We start from the raw sequence: 15,517 nt of genomic DNA, 5'->3' as shown, positions 1-15,517 counted from the left end.
ACAAGACAGTAGACAAGCAAGTTACCGACGTCAAATAGAGAAAGAAACAGCAGTGTAATAGTAATTAAAGCAATGTTAAAAACAGAGCATATTTCAGTCACAGAGTCATGAACTACATGTTTGAAGTCAGGAATTGAAAGTAATTTGTAATTTGTCAATTATGGGCATTAATATAGAATATGGAATAGGTCCATGCTTTGCTACTATAACAACCTCCACTCTTCTGGGAAGGCTTTATTCCAGATGTTGGACCATTGCTGCAGGCATTTGCTTCCATTCAGTCAGAAGAGCATCAGTGAGGTCGGTTTGTTCCAACAATCACAATCCTATAATATTAAAAAGCCTCAAATTTTTCTTAATTAGGTGCTTTTCATTTTTAGAGGCATTATTTACCCTCTTAAGCCAGAAATAGCTTTGCATGCCATGAAAAATAAAATTCCCATGTTGATATTGTGCTACATTGTGCCTACTGTGCTACTTAACAAATGCAGGTAAAGTAAAGACAGGTAAATCAATAGGCTCCTAATTAGGTAAAAAATATGTTATGCATTTTATTTTATTTTTTTATTTTAAAATGATTCCCCCCCCCCCCCCAAGATTAGGCAGATTTGAGGCATTTGTTGGGCAGTTTCAGTTTTCAAATCTGGCAACACTGGTCGGCCAGTGTCTTTGGACTACCAACAGTCCAGCTAGATTACCCGGATTACCCAACTGGATCCCCAGAGGAAAACCATGTGGTCACGGGGAGAACATGCAAGCTCCACACACAAAGGCCCAGGCCAGGATTCAAACCCACAACCTTCTTGCTGTAAGGTGACAGTACTAACCACTGCACCACCAATATATATACACAAATTCAGTATTTGTCAAAGTCACGCTGGAGCTTTAAACTGCAATAAAAGGTTAATATTTAGCTGCAGCTTGGAAAATATTTATTCTGAGGGCAACATTATTGTCAGTTATTAAGAGTGACTAAAATGTAAGCTCACCTTCAGTTTGAATTAATGGTAGCATGTTGCCGTTATTTGTCCTTTTTTCATGGCCAAAAACTCTTTTTATATGACATTTCATGGTCTTTTTCCACAAGACATACTACAGAGGGAGCAGAGGTAAATGGTAAATGGTAAATGGATTGCATTTATATAGGCTAGCGCTTTTATCCAAAGCGCTTTACAATTGATGCCTCTCATTTGCCAGAGCAGTTAGGGGTTAGGTGTCTTGCTCAAGGACACTTCGACACGCCCAGGTAAGGGATGAAGGCTGGGGAGTAGCAGCTCGCAGGAACACAGTCCTTTAGCCTCCGAGCGAAAAGAGGGGATTTAATAAGTGCAAATCGCGCAGAGAATAAAGGAGGTGAAGTCTGCCTGGAGGCGGACACTCGAACCGAAGAGTCGCAGGCATGGAAGGATAATAACAAAGAGGTGACTTTGGCTGCTGCTCACATCATCCTGAAGGGTGAAAACCAAACAAGGGAGAGCAGGCAATTCCCAGGCCAGCCCCCCCCCCCCCCCCAACTAAAATTTCAGCCAATCATCGACTGCCACAATGCAAGATTCCATGTCCTCATGTTCTAAAAGCAATCCCATCTGTTCCTTAACTACTCACAGCACACAGGCAAAGGTCTTTAACCTGGGAGGCATTAGTACACCAACAGGCAGGGACTTGCACAAGAAACTTGTTTAAGGAAGAGGAAGAGAATGCAAGAGTGTGGGGAAATAAGGAAGTGGGGAATATTGCATGCAAAACTCGCCGTCATTTCACAAAACCAGGACAAAGACAAAAAAATCCCAATTGGCCCAATATGGGCTCAGAGTAACTGCCTAACTGGAAATATCTGCCTGGGACAGCTTGCAGAGTGAACCGGCGGGGTGGGAGGGGGGGCAGGGGGGGCAGGGCCTGGCTTGGCTGATCTAATTTGTTATGACAGAACACAACTGAACAGGGAACACACTGTTCTCATTTTAAGGACAAAGGGGTGAGGACCCGGAGCAAAGTTCTTCAAAAAGTCAAAAAAAGAACAGACCAAAAAATGTACGATCACAGTGCCATGTGATTTCAACATTTAAATATGCTAACAATTTTACATGAGGCTTTTACAGTTCCGATGAACTGTACTTCACAGTATGCAACATTCCCAGGGGCTGTACACCACTGAAGGGTAATTACACCCTAGATCACTTCTTTTTGGCCGTAAATGTGTTTGTAAGTCTACTTTATAATGAAGCATTTCAATCCATGCAGTCACTTCAATACTTCTGAAATAATATCATTTGGCAGAAAAAAACAGCTAAGAAACGTTTTCTAACTTCTAACTTTTTAAAACTGGAGACACACGGCAGCCTATTCATAAACTCCCTCATATTCCACCAAAAAATGTTTCTGACAACATTTCAGGCGAGAAATAGGTCATGTAATTGCTGAATCTTGATTCATGTCTGATCTGCAATGCCTAGTTCGACAGCTGGATCCAAGATTCATGAGCCAGGCACAGCTACACTGTACAAACGGACACATCTACTCCACCCAATCCAGGATGCATTTTTTAAAACTCAGTAGGCAGAAACAGTGGGTGCAGCTATTGGGTGAGGTTCAAGGGCCAGCTTCCTCTAAACCAATCCCTGCCCCCACCATTCTGAGCAGAACGTGGATCAGTTCCTAGACAGCATGCAGCATAAATTTATTTATTTTTTGGTTACTCCAACAAAAGAATCACGCACTTTACAGTACTCCTGTCAAAATGCTGCTTTCAGATTTCTCGTTTTGATTCTAATGACAAAAAAACCCACAGATTGCTAGCCTCAGAATGAGAGCGTCGCAACAAGCAAATCAGCAGTCAGACAAGAGAAGTTTGTAATGCAGTAATAAAAAAGTCAGAGGTCATTCTGCCATCAGAGGCTAAGGTAACCTTGGGCCAACTTGGGCATGAAGCGAGGTACGCCTCTCATTTTGCTTAATGCATTCACACGGTGTGATTGTGCAAGTGCAGTGAAATATCTGCTGTCAGAGGTGACACGCAGGCCTGGGCTGTTTATCACTCAGCACTGGCGCAAGGCCATCTTTGCTGCACAAACAAGCCTGATAAGTGCAAAGGCAACGATGGTGCAATGTTTGCAACAGAAACAAACTAAGACAACGTATCAACAGAACAGCGCGTTCTTCCTGGCGCCACTCCTATTTAGGCAACACAGCAGACGTCAGACGCCACGTCTGCTTCAGTGTATCCTGGGAAACCAGGATGGCGGCAGCTGAAGGGCCTGCGTGGGGGCTTTCTTAATTACCCAAATAAAGCTGCTCGCCATGGGAACTGTGACACGCACGGATCTGTTCACCTGCTCCCAGCCTCTGGTTGCAAACAGCGAAGAACTAGAATAGCCTGAGCAGGAGAGGCTTGAACAGGCCAGAAAGAACAATATCCATTCCCAGCAGTACAAACAGACGCACAGACACGCATGCATGCAAACATTTTCTTGATGTTTTCTTCTTGATTATTTGGTACTCTAAATTTATGCACTTATAAACTTTGAAAACATAATTTGTCCTTCTCCAGAGAGAAGTCCTGCTAAGAGACACTGTCTGATTACTTAGTTGTGTCGCCATGGATGTGTCCTAGCTGCTTGCTGTAAAGGCCTTTACTATGTCGTAACACTTAGATGGCATGTTGTAACACTTAGAAAGCCCGGCGTGTATGTAGAGCTGCAGTGCTTCCAAGCTGCAACTTAAAAAGGCGTCAGATTAGTGTTGTCACGATACCAAAATTTTGACTTTGATACCGATACCAGGTTTAGTATCACGATACTCGATACTTGAAACTTAAATAATACTGATTCGATACTCGGTACCTAACGATACTGAAAATTATTTTAATAGATCAGAAACAAAATGTCCACAAGGGTTGACCTCATTTTCAAATTCACGGTTTATTAACAACCTGGTTTCTTAACAACCTTTAATTTGAAGCCTGTTCAACATATTTTTAAGGCCTATAGTGTTACAACACAAATAGAAAAATATATTAAATATATTTCAAAATTAAACAATTGTAAACTAAATAATCTTTAAACAGGTCTTTCACTTTTAAATAGATCTAAAAACAGCATATTTTAATAACAATACAGCATCTTCCTATAATAAAATTTCTAAAGTGGAACACCTATTGTTACTGAAGTGAACTGAGTAGAAGCTTGCACTGTATCAATGAGGAGGAATGCACAAGCGCACGTCACCTGATTTGGCTCCCTTAGTTGCTACTGCCATCTAGCAAAGATTCTGACAAATTACACCTTTCATCCTCTATATCAGTAATGCGGGAGTTACATTAACCTGGCTTTTACATTTGACCTAAAAGTACCGAACGTCGGAAATTTTAATACTGAACCGTTCTTTTTTTAAGTACCGAAAAGGTGCTGAAGTTTCAGTATACCGTGCAACACTACGTCAGACATATATTCCAGACCATTGCTCAGCTTAGCAAAGAATGCACATTTCAGAGCGCCTCAGAAATCGAATAATAATACATATTTCAAATAATAAAACGAAACAAAAAACGAAATATCAACTTGCCATCCCTGCTACCTGCATGCTGCCCGCAGAGTAGGCCTACCGTATTATTTATTTCGATATTGGCAGGCTACAGCATAAGTCTTTTGACTACAACATAAGTCTTAAAAGACTAGTCTTTTGTTTATATTCAATATTAGTAATTGCAGCGGGAAACTGCAGCTGTAGACACAAAAAAGTTTGTTATATTGTGGTAGCAACGGAACGAACCGAAACATTGAGCAGTACACTTACATAGCATTGATGAAATTTTGTGTGTTCAGTAGATAGAGATAGAGAGAGCAATGATACAATTCTATCCGCTTCTGTTTTGCTCCAGAAAACAATGTCAGATAGGTCTATCAGCAAACATATGGCTTAGCTATGTCCAGAAGTCCTCAATAATAATTGTATTTTCTAAGAAATTATGAAAAATCGTTGACAACGTTTTGTTAGGTGCAGCATATTTTACTGCTACCCCAGAGTGAATGCGATGATAAGAAAATTTTCGGTTATGCTGACTGATAAAACGCTATTCCAAAAGCAAAATCAGACATGTTATAAATCGTTAGAAAGCTTATACTCTCACCTACTGAATAAATGAATTGTCAATCAAGCCAGACTGTACTAAAAAGGGTGACAATGCCGTAAACAACAGGTGTGGTATTACGCACAGCTATTTTTGAAGGTACCCAGGCATCACAGACGCGCATAGCCTATATTTCACAAACGGATTGTCCAAGACAATATATGACCACTCAGTCTCAAACAGGACATCTCTACGCGTAAAATCAACGGTAAGGTTGTATATTTATTCAATATTTAGTTCCAGATATTGACTGTAGAATGACATGGTATCATTTTTTAAAACGTTGTCTCATTTATTTCATTACTTAGTGGGCAGCCTTTTCACTGCCATATTGGCATATCTTAGGGCTATTGTCGGGTTTATTTTGTTGCTATGACGGAATACTATTTCTGAGTGGCAAAAGAATATTTTTATGAATGCCCAGATAGATGATATTGTCCATTATGAAGTTCAGATCCTCCCCTCACTGATAAAAACTAGACCCAATGGTGTCGGATTACTTAGTTGCATCACCATGGATGTCTTCTAGCCGCTTGCCGTAAAGGAGTTTACTAGATGTCTTAATTAGATGTGGAGCTACAGCTCTTCCGCACCAAAACTAATAAAAAAGTCCAAATGGCGGGCAAACAATATGGTGGACATAGGTTGACAATAGCAAAGTTGTAGAGCACATTCAGATGCATCGGTCGATGAAGTTTTGTGTTGATCTGACTTATGGTGTGGGAGTTATGACCTTTTAAACATGACCCTTTGTGATAGCGCCACCATCTACATAGGTGATTTGTAGTGCCTGAGTAGTGGGGGCCATATTAACCCACCTACCAAATTTGGTTGCTCTAGGACTTATGGTTGCTGAGCCTGACACTTTTAGCACTTTTATTAATAATAATAATAATAATAATAATAATAATAATAATCCTAACAGATACAATAGGGTTCCACCAGCTTTGCTGCTTGGACCCCCAATAATCCTAACAGATACAATAGGGTTCCACCAGCTTCGCTGCTTGGACCCCTAATAATAATCCTAACAGATACAATAGGGTTCCACCTGCTTCACTGCTTGGACCCCTAAAAATAAAGGCAAGAAATAAACCCTAAGAAAAATCTAATGCATCTGAACCTCTAGAATGAAAAGAACTGGTCCAATATCTTTGGGGGATGTTATGTGATGCTAACCTTTAACTGAATGAGCCACCCAGCAGCCACATCATTATTTTTTAAAGCACATAGTTGCCAGGTTGATGGTGCTCTATGTTTACACAGTATTCCATTATATTTGAAATATTCATCAGAAATTGTGTGATATAACTTTGAGAATTTTTTTAAATACACTCATGATTTCACACAAACGGCAATGCATTCCAAACATATTTTGTGTTTCTAACACGAGCTAACAAATGCATGCTACTGACAAGCATATCTAGATTAACCACATTCTGCATAGAACATCCATTCTCTCACACACACACAAACACACACACGAGTGGCTGTTTAATGATCTTAAAAGATAAATCTTAACTATATAGGCTACTTGCTTCCAGTGTTTAAAGTATTTGATTACACGAACACAATTGATATAACGTAAAATTTATTTACAATCACCTGAAGTCGACACAAACTCATGGGCAAAGCTTACACTTTACAAAGCTTAAATATCACGAAGTTTCGAATGAAAATGGCGAAACGGAAAGGGCCTGCAGAACCTATGCTACGTTGATCTTGAAAATGCAAAGCAATCGACGAGTTATTGTAATTGCAATGCATTGTTTATTATATTCCTCACAAATTTCTACACAACTAGCTGTAAATCTCCTCACTTGTCCACTTCTCAATAGAAACAAAGAATAATTTCTGCAGAAACCCGAACATACCGAATGGCTGAGATCATTAGGTAAACAACTGCAAGCGACTTCGCCACCAGTTTCAAAACAGTCCCAACTGGTTGCGCAATATTTAGCAGTATGTTGTTAGCAACCTGGTGAACTACACGCAAGAAACATTTTACTTACCCTGTTCTTTTTGTAGCTGTAGCGCTCTTTAAAAGTAAGACCTTTTTAGCTTAAATGATAAGCTCCGCCTTGTCGCTCGCGCCGCGCCCGGACCGCCTCCACTCATTTGCAAATAACCCATAGACAAGAGTTTGTCAAGTAAATTGTCCCTATTTTTTTCTCATTTTAGTTCCACATTCTATCGTTCCACAATGGAGTACCTAACTCGTAATTGCCGTATCGGATTTCCCAACTTAATAAAATCTCCAGAGACAGAGACACTGATAAGAGGAACGCAGCGTGGTCTGAATAAAAATCATTTTTGCATTTTGCTTCACCTTTTGACTTGTACACTCCTGCCAAAATAAGCAACCCAATATAGGATTGCTAGTGGGTCACATCCAGCTCTTTCCGAGTGTCACTATACACAAGTTTGTCATCTCAAGAATATCCTTTTGCATTTATGGTGTTATGAAGAGTTCAAATGCAGACTTTATGTCTTGTACATGACTGCTAGCATATCTGGTGGGGCCTGGAACCATTTTGATAACATTAGCAGCACTAAGTCTACCCTGTCTTTCAACTGGGGATCCGGACCATAGTAGTTTTCCATTTTTGGAAGTGAACATGTCAGTTCTTGGTGGTTGAGAGGTGACAGGAAGGTTTCTTGGTGGTTGAGAGATGTTAATTTCGTGTTTGCCATGTTTTCCCCATAAAGTTAGGAAAAGTCACAAAATATCTGGCTTAAAAAAGTATGGTAACCATATTTTTAGAGACAGTAAACATTGAATGGGGTCAAATTGACCCCAAACATAATAGGAGGGTTAAGAAAGAAAGTCTTAAATCCGCGATCTTCCCAGCGATAAACGGAAGCGCAGATTTTTATTATCTGAGCCTTTTTAGTACCCGTACCAGTGTACCACCGAAAGCTTTCCGAAGGCACACGCGAAGTGATATTTGAACCATACAGTGAGAGGACAGAATATAGCCCCGTGGATTGGAGCCAGCAGGTCACTCGCGATGTCGTTGATAAACGTCCGAACTCTCCGAGCCTTCACCACAGCACGGCGCACAACTCGGGGTCCTTTGTGGGCAGTTCTCCCAGGTAGCTGCGGCGCGACACTCGCGAGGAACCCCCTCGGCTACTGCTTACGTTTGCTGACAAGGTAGCCAGGATGGAAAACGACAGCTAGTATCTAATGCTTTTGGTAGAAATGCAGCTCACTAGAAAACACCACGCTGCGACTATGTGTTGAAAATTCAAGCAGCTAGAGTTAGCGAAGATTTGTAGCTAAACGACTACTAGTGCTCTGTTTTAGCAAGCACCAACACGCGAGCCAGTTCAAGATGTCAGGTTAAGTGGTTCGTCCCAGTGATCCGTGCCATTTCTAGGTTGAATGTAACTTGGTTAACGTTACATTTTGTACATATATAGCTAATGTCATGTATTCACGCACTGTATTTATTTTTCTGGCGTTGCCCTTGTCAACCACGCACATGGAAAAACATAGTTATAACTTGCCTGCGCTGTCCTGCTTGACCTGCCCGTTTGACTTTTCCGTATACAATCTGTACTCCGTGGCGGTGTCCAGGGAAAACAGACGCCCATCTCCATGGTGGCCACTATGCTTTAACAAAACACAAACCGATTAACACATTTTATAACCGGGAATTTATCAGCTGATTATTGCCACAGCGAAATGTACACGGGAAAACCCCTTTAATGTTACATGCGTGAAGCATGGCCCAGGTAGACATTTACGGAATGTACACGACTGACAAGCCGCCAAACACGTTTGACAGATTGAATGTTTGCCGGTTAAGGTTAGCTAGCTAGTCAAATGGCTTGGTAGCCGAAGTTGCGAACTGTTTTAGCACAGGCTACTACTGGACTACCAAATATAGCAAGCTGATTACGCTTTCTGCCAAGTAATTATTTGGTTAAGTAGGCTAAAGGAAATAGTAAAAATGACTCGGATACCGAAAAACTTAAGAGGAGGATTATTTTATGGTCGTCTAGAGCAGCTGTAAATAGCACACGCCATAATGAAATCACCACGAAATGGGATGCCTGCGTTTTCAGACTTAGCACAGGCGGACCGTAGCCGGAGCCGCAATGGCAAGGCCAAGAAGCGCCACCGCCCACCCCAGTGACCATAGACTGTAGCCCCTACTGTAGCTGAGTCCTCCGCAGTAATCCGGAAGTGACGCAAGCTGTACCTCATTGGTCCAGAACAAATATTGGCACTGTGCCCAAATGACGCAATAAATCATGAAATCGACCCATGGACAGTCATAAGACCAATAAAATACACCTATTATGACTATTTGTTCTTTTGAGAAAAAATTATTGACTTTGTATTTTGATCGCATTTGTACCGTAGACTTACATGGAAACCGGATATGAAAACACCTATACTGGAGCCATCCGTAGTGGCGCTAGTGAGCAACCAGGAACTACAACACCAGGAAATGAGCTTCAAAAACGAAGTCTGGGTTTGGCCGCTTGGTTGTAACCCAAGTCGCAGGACGCAAAATAGCCGTTAGGAAAGCAGTTTGCAGTTATGAACCAACGTCTCCGCCATTGGATTTAATGGGTCGCGATGAGATAATTCCGAGCGTGTTGCTTGTCTTAAAGATGATATAGTAAATAAGGCTGTAATAATATAACTAAATATATATGTATGAAGTTGGTTTTTTACATTCAGACATTATCTGTATTTTTACAGGACATACATTTTAATAGGCAACAATGTTGCTGGGAAAGCGGAGACGTATACAGACGTATACAGTGATGTAATGGTGTGGCTCTCTAGCTCGTGGAAAAGCAAACCGGTTCTTAGAAGGTTCGCAAGTTGAACCAACTGCGAACCGGCACTAGCACCAGCCCAGAACCAGGTTCGCGTTGGTGGAAAGGGGGTATGAAGTCCTTCTCCAAGGCCTCTCCAAACTCCACCCATGCTCCCAGATTTTGCTTCTGCAACTGCTGCAGCTGCAGCCTTTTTCGCCTGCCGGTACCTGTCTGCTGAATCAGAGGTTTCCTGTGCCAAACAGGCCTGGAATGCCTCTTTCTTCAGCTTGACAGCCTCCCTCACCGCTGGAGTCCACCAGCGGGTTCTTGGGTTGCCGCCAGGACGTGCACCGACCAGCTTTTGATTACAACCCCTAGCAGCCACTTCCACAATCGAGGCTTTGAGCAGGGTTCATTCAGACTCTATGTCCCCAACCTCCTCCGGGATACGGGAAAAGTTCTCTCAGAGGTGGGAGTTGAAAGCCTTCCGGACGGACTCTTCTGCTAGGTGTTCCCAGCAGACCCTCACTACACATTTGGGTTTACCTGGTCTGTCTGGCAGCTTCCCCCACCATCTGATCCAACTCATCACCAGATGGTGATCAGATGACAGCTCTGCTCCTCTCTTCACCAGAGTGTCCAACACAGATGGATGCAGGTCTAATGAAACAAAGGCTACAAAGTGGATCATCAACCTTTGGCCCAAGGTGTTGGTACCATGTACACTCATGAATATCCTTGTGTTCGAACATGGTGTTCACTATGGACAGATCATGACTAGCACACAAGTCCAATAACATAACACCCCTCGGGTGCAGATCAGAGAGGCCGGTCCTCCCAATCACGCCCCTCCCAGTTTCCCCAATGCTAACGTGAGCATTGAAGTCCCCAGTAACACAATGGAGTCAGTAGGCAGAGCCTTTCCCAGCACCCCTCCCACCTTCTCTGAGAACACTGAATATTCTAAAATAGCTTTTAATACTCTAAAAAGCTTTGCTCCAGGGATGGGTCCTGATGGGTCCTATTCCGGGCAGGGTCAACTGTGCTCTATTATTATTTACCATCAGTAAAGGGTCTGTTGGATCATGTTTGTCTGGGACCTCATCCCAGACCTGTTTGCCTTGGGAGACCTTACCGGGGGACATATCGAACCCTTGACAGTGTAGCTCTGGGGATCATAAAACCTCGCAAGCACTTCCGCCACGAGAAGCCCACAATCCAGGAAGGGTATTTCTAACTCTAAGGCTATTTTTTTTGGGGGGGGGGAGGGTGTTGCATCTCATATGTAGAACAGATTTTTGCTATTTTAACTTGGTAAAATAAAGCATTGATTTTGAAAATTACTGGATATGTTTGCCATCATTTATTTTCATTGTTTCTGCAATTTCATTGTACTTAGTTGAATATAAAGCCTGAAAATACCAACTCGGGAATGAGTGTTATTGTTAAGTGTTACATGGATAACTTGATCAGTATTTGTACAGGAAAAGTATAATTTCTCTGTGTTCTGTTGAAGTAAATCTGCTCTTTTGAATCATTGTCCGAAAAAGACCGCTCATTTTGAAACAAAGTTTAAGTTGCTTTCGATTTTGGAGGGGTGCTTGTGCTACTGATAATGTTCAATATGTAATCATTATTAAACATAGTAATATTTTTGACACCACTCTCCTCTGCCCTCCCCAGCAGTGAGCCTTGGGCGCCGCCAGCACACAGACTTGGGTTCGGAGAGCCAGTATGACCGACTGTACCAGGGTCACATCCCCACTAACCCCTTTCAGAAGGCCCTGCTAGCTGTGGGCTCAGGGGTGGCTGCCCTGCAGGACCCCTACAGGCATGGTGAGCCCCTCACCCAAAATTCCCCATCCCCCAGCACGCCCAGCCCTCGGAATGTTGCTGAAAATTTCCTGAAACTCTTATCACTGTTGTGCAGGGCAAATAAATGACTAGGACTGAATAGGACTTTCTGTTTCTGTTCTGGTTTTCAGAAATCGAAACCACTGAGTCCTTTCTCTTTCGTAGAGACTGAGACTTAAAATAAAATAAAACTAGAAGCAATCTTCGGAATCCATCTCACAAATCCAAGCCTTTGGATTTTTTAATGCCTATAGATAACCACACAGATCACACACAGATTAAGCAGGGAGTGGGTTTTTATACTTGCATAGCATGCATGGTAAGATGGCTATATCAGTTTGTGCTTTACCAGAACAGAAGAATAAGAACAGAGGGGGTTATCTGTTCCTGTGAATGGATAGCAGTCAGTGATCAGCGTAACTTCCTGTTCATGTGAATGGATAGCAGTCAGTGATCAGCGTAACTTCCTGTCCGTGTGCTTACAGACATGGTGGCAGTGTTGGGAGAGACGACGGGTCACCTGGCCTTGAGGAGTATGCGGGACCAGATGAAGAGCGATCCTGAGGGGTGCAGCATTCTCCTGTGGGTGCTTCTGTGTGAAGCTACCGTCCCCTTCGCGCTTGCCGGCACACGGGGTTCCCCGAAAATGCCTCCCTCTAGCTGAGCATCTCACCTGCATAAATAAACCTGTTGAAGCTGTCATCCACAGCTTCAGGGCTGTTTAACACCCCTGTACACGCAAGTGTCTAAAAACTGGGACCGAATAATTATGTAATAGTACATTATTAGAATTTTACCAAGGATGTTCAGACCAGCCTTTTTTGGTTGTTAACTATGAATATTTATTATGTTCTTTAAAGAGAGCATTTTTCTTCTCACTTTTGTTGAAGACCCCATGGGACCCCCCCCTCCCTCCGCTGGTTGGGAACCCCCCATACAATGGCTGTGGGGTTTCAGTGGCGGGGAGTGGGGGGTGGGAGTACCGTAAATGACCCAATGACATTTCCCCCCCTCAGAGAGCGTCCACGCATCCGTCTGTCCACTCTGGACCTTTCCCACATGAGGACCCTGCCGGAGGGGTCCCTAGGGAGGGAGTACCTCCGTTTCCTGGAGGACAATGTAAGCGCGACATGACCCCATGACCAGGAACTGGTGTTCCTCTTCCTGGAATGCTTCACGATTAACTTGACTTGGAAGTAATTTGAAAACTCCCCACTGCATGGGTGTGAATGCAATAACGCCTCAGTGATTATGTGGTTTGACATCTGCTCACACACACACCCACACATTTACGATAAATGAATTCTAAATGCCAGAAGGAAGAAGGGTGTTAATCTCATGATGAATGGAATGAGTTTGGTGAATATGTAACTATGTGAGGGGGCAAAAGAAGGTTTTATTTTCCCTTGTGAATTTGTTGTTCTCTCTCAGCAAGTGACCCCTGACTCGCGGGCGGATGTGAAGTTTGTGGACAGTGAGGAGCTAGCGTACGTCATGCAGCGCTATCGCGAAGTGCACGACCTCCTGCACACGCTGCTCGGAATGCCCACGAACATGCTGGGTGAGTGCGTCCCGCTGCGGGGGTGCTGCCGCTAGCACCCCCTCTGTTAAAATCTCTTGTTGTGCGGAGCAGCCAATGAGAGCTCAGTTCAGAACACGCAGCCAATGAGAGCTCAGTTCAGAACACGCGGCTGAACTTCCCCGCTTCACTGAAACAGGAGAAACGCTGCCAACTCCTAGCAGTCCAGGTCTTATTATGAGCCAGTCAACAACCGTCTTTACGTTACTTTGGCATTTAGCAGACCCTTTTATCCATTTTATACTGCATCCATTTATGCAGCTGGATATATACTGAAGCAATGTGGGTTAAGTACCTTTCTTGAAGTGTCATACCCGGCAATTAAACCTGTGACCTTTAGGTTGCAAGACCAATTCCTTACCCGTTATACTACACTGCTGCCCTCTGCCTGTCACCTGCTTCAAGGAAAACCTTCAAGGCTCAAACCACTACGCATTGGTGGTGACCACTCTGTGCACGTGTGTAAGGTGCTTGCAGGATGTGCAGCACTGAAGATTTGACGCTTGTTCTTTCTTCTCATAGGCGAGGTTGCAGTGAAGTGGTTTGAAGCTGCTCAGACCGGCTTGCCCATGTGCATTCTGGGAGCTGCACTGGGACCTCTACGCCTCTCTAGTAGGTATGTGTATGCCATGGTCACATGATGCTTGTCGCAAAGGGATGACACTAAATGTTTTTCTAAACCTCAACCTTTATAGTGTCATAACTGGAAAACCAGTGCTCATTTGGGATTTGCTGTAAGGTAATCACGGAGGTAATCATTCTCATGAAATGAGCTCCCATACCTTCCACAAACACCCGATCTTAACCAATGGAATGGAAGTCCCATCAGCTGTATGATTGGCCATTAACCATGTCGTCAGCTGATTTTAACCGATCAATCAGACGCTGAATAGCGGTGAAGTCCAGCAGGCCCTGTCGCGGCCCGGCACGGGTTCGATGTCCCCGGCGTGCAGCGTAGTTACGTTCTCCCGCTGTCATTTCTGTGGCAGACGGCTGCAGCCGCTGGTCACGTCCCTGGGCCCGTGGGCGCTGCGAAGCGGGAGACGGGCGCGCTGCGTTCTGAGCGTCTTCTACGAGCGCCGCTGGGAGCAGAGCCTGGAGTCGCTGCGGGAGGAGCTGGGCATCGACCCGCCGCCGCTGACGCTTCGGACAGCCCGCAGGGCGTCCCCTCCTGACTCCTGAGTCACAGCAGCGCTGCTCCAAACTAATGGTAATGGACAATAATCAATAATGAATTAGGACAGATAACGGATGATGTTGGATAATGGATGTTGATAGATAATGGATGATGATGAATAATGGATTATGATGGATGATGACAGATACTGGATGATGTTGGATAATAAATGATAACAGATGTTTATGGATAATGGATGATGATGGTTGTTGATGGATAATGGTTGTTGATGGATAATGGATGATGTTGGATCATGGATGTTGGCAAATAATGGGTGATAATGGATGATGATAGATAATGTATGATGTTGGATAATGGATGATAACGGATTTTGGATGACGGCTTTTCCCTCAGGGTTTAAATTGCTCTGCAGTGAAAGGGAGGGGTTTTACGCATCTCAGCCGTTGTCCACCATGTCCAGCGCCCAGCCGTGTGAGTCGAGTTCAAGGCTGGAATTCTCCCTCTGCGTGCCTGCACTCTGATCCCTGACCGGCAGAATGATGAGCCTGACGGGAATGAACCGCACATGGTTTTGGCATGGTTGGAATTCAGCTCTTCCCCTTCCCTTCATTCCGTTTCCTGTGACACAGAACGCACGTGTTCAGGGGAGGGGGGTCGGTGCATTCCCAGGCTCCGAGCAGTCCAGGGGGGATGAGAACTCCCCCATTTGGGCAACTGGTACCGCCAGACATTAAACATGACTAGACATGTGCGTCATTCACTGAATCACTTTTTAAAACATGCTGCTTTGTGTGCTTGTACAGAAAATAAAATCAACATTGGAAATATTGGTGCAATTTGGACCCAGAATTTCTCACAAATTAATGAGCAGGTCATGGAATCCCAGGTACTGTGTTAATCACATTCTTCACCTGCAAGCTTGGCCAGACACGGGAGTGAAATGATAGTCTGCTTAAAAGAAGATTTCTTTTCTGATAAGTATTCATTTGCTTTGCACTGTGCACTGTGAAGATGTTTAAATAAATGCACTGAAATCCCA

At 43.6% G+C, this 15,517-nt stretch overlaps 2 protein-coding genes across 5 annotated transcripts in view; one reads left to right on the top strand and one right to left on the bottom strand.

The window, feature by feature from the left end:
- The window catches only part of traf2b (Tnf receptor-associated factor 2b), a 27,800-nt gene extending 18,960 nt beyond the window's left edge, over nucleotides 1-8,840 (bottom strand). Inside the window, exon 1 of one of the 2 annotated variants that reach the window (XM_035391468.1) lies at nucleotides 8,639-8,840. In XM_035391468.1, coding sequence (XP_035247359.1) covers nucleotides 8,639-8,731 — 93 coding nt within the window. In that variant the 5' untranslated portion in view covers nucleotides 8,732-8,840. Of the gene's footprint in view, nucleotides 1-7,137; nucleotides 7,282-8,638 lie in introns of those variants that run through there. The other variant, XM_035391469.1, reaches the window with a different exon arrangement.
- Nucleotides 8,007-15,517, top strand: coq4 (coenzyme Q4 homolog (S. cerevisiae)). Of its 3 annotated transcripts, none has more exons than XM_035391471.1 (8): nucleotides 8,007-8,221; nucleotides 11,594-11,743; nucleotides 12,247-12,343; nucleotides 12,778-12,880; nucleotides 13,193-13,322; nucleotides 13,863-13,956; nucleotides 14,330-14,550; nucleotides 14,872-15,517. In XM_035391471.1, the coding sequence occupies exons 1-7, from the start codon at nucleotides 8,137-8,139 to the stop codon at nucleotides 14,520-14,522; spliced, it is 852 nt and encodes a 283-aa protein (XP_035247362.1). In that variant the 5' UTR covers nucleotides 8,007-8,136; the 3' UTR covers nucleotides 14,523-14,550; nucleotides 14,872-15,517. The 3 variants fall into 3 exon arrangements, with proteins under 3 accessions (XP_035247362.1, XP_035247361.1, XP_035247363.1); XM_035391470.1 differs by having other exon boundaries at nucleotides 8,013-8,221; nucleotides 11,591-11,743; XM_035391472.1 differs by lacking the exon at nucleotides 8,007-8,221 and adding an exon at nucleotides 8,449-8,470.

Source organism: Anguilla anguilla, chromosome 14 (genome assembly GCF_013347855.1).
Source record: "Anguilla anguilla isolate fAngAng1 chromosome 14, fAngAng1.pri, whole genome shotgun sequence".
NCBI lineage: Eukaryota > Metazoa > Chordata > Actinopteri > Anguilliformes > Anguillidae > Anguilla > Anguilla anguilla.
The sequence above is the reverse complement of the archived record's forward strand: the minus strand, read 5'-3'. Positions and strand labels throughout refer to the sequence as shown.

Bases quoted from the DNA above. Each gene is read 5' to 3' on its own strand.
- coq4 (XM_035391470.1), top strand. From the start codon at position 8,137: ATGTCGTTGATAAACGTCCGAACTCTCCGAGCCTTCACCACAGCACGG. The intron at 8,222-11,590 runs GTAGCTGCGGCG...TGCCCTCCCCAG, and splicing joins TTTGTGGGCAGTTCTCCCAG to CAGTGAGCCTTGGGCGCCGC. The intron at 12,881-13,192 runs GTAAGCGCGACA...GTTCTCTCTCAG, and splicing joins TCCGTTTCCTGGAGGACAAT to CAAGTGACCCCTGACTCGCG.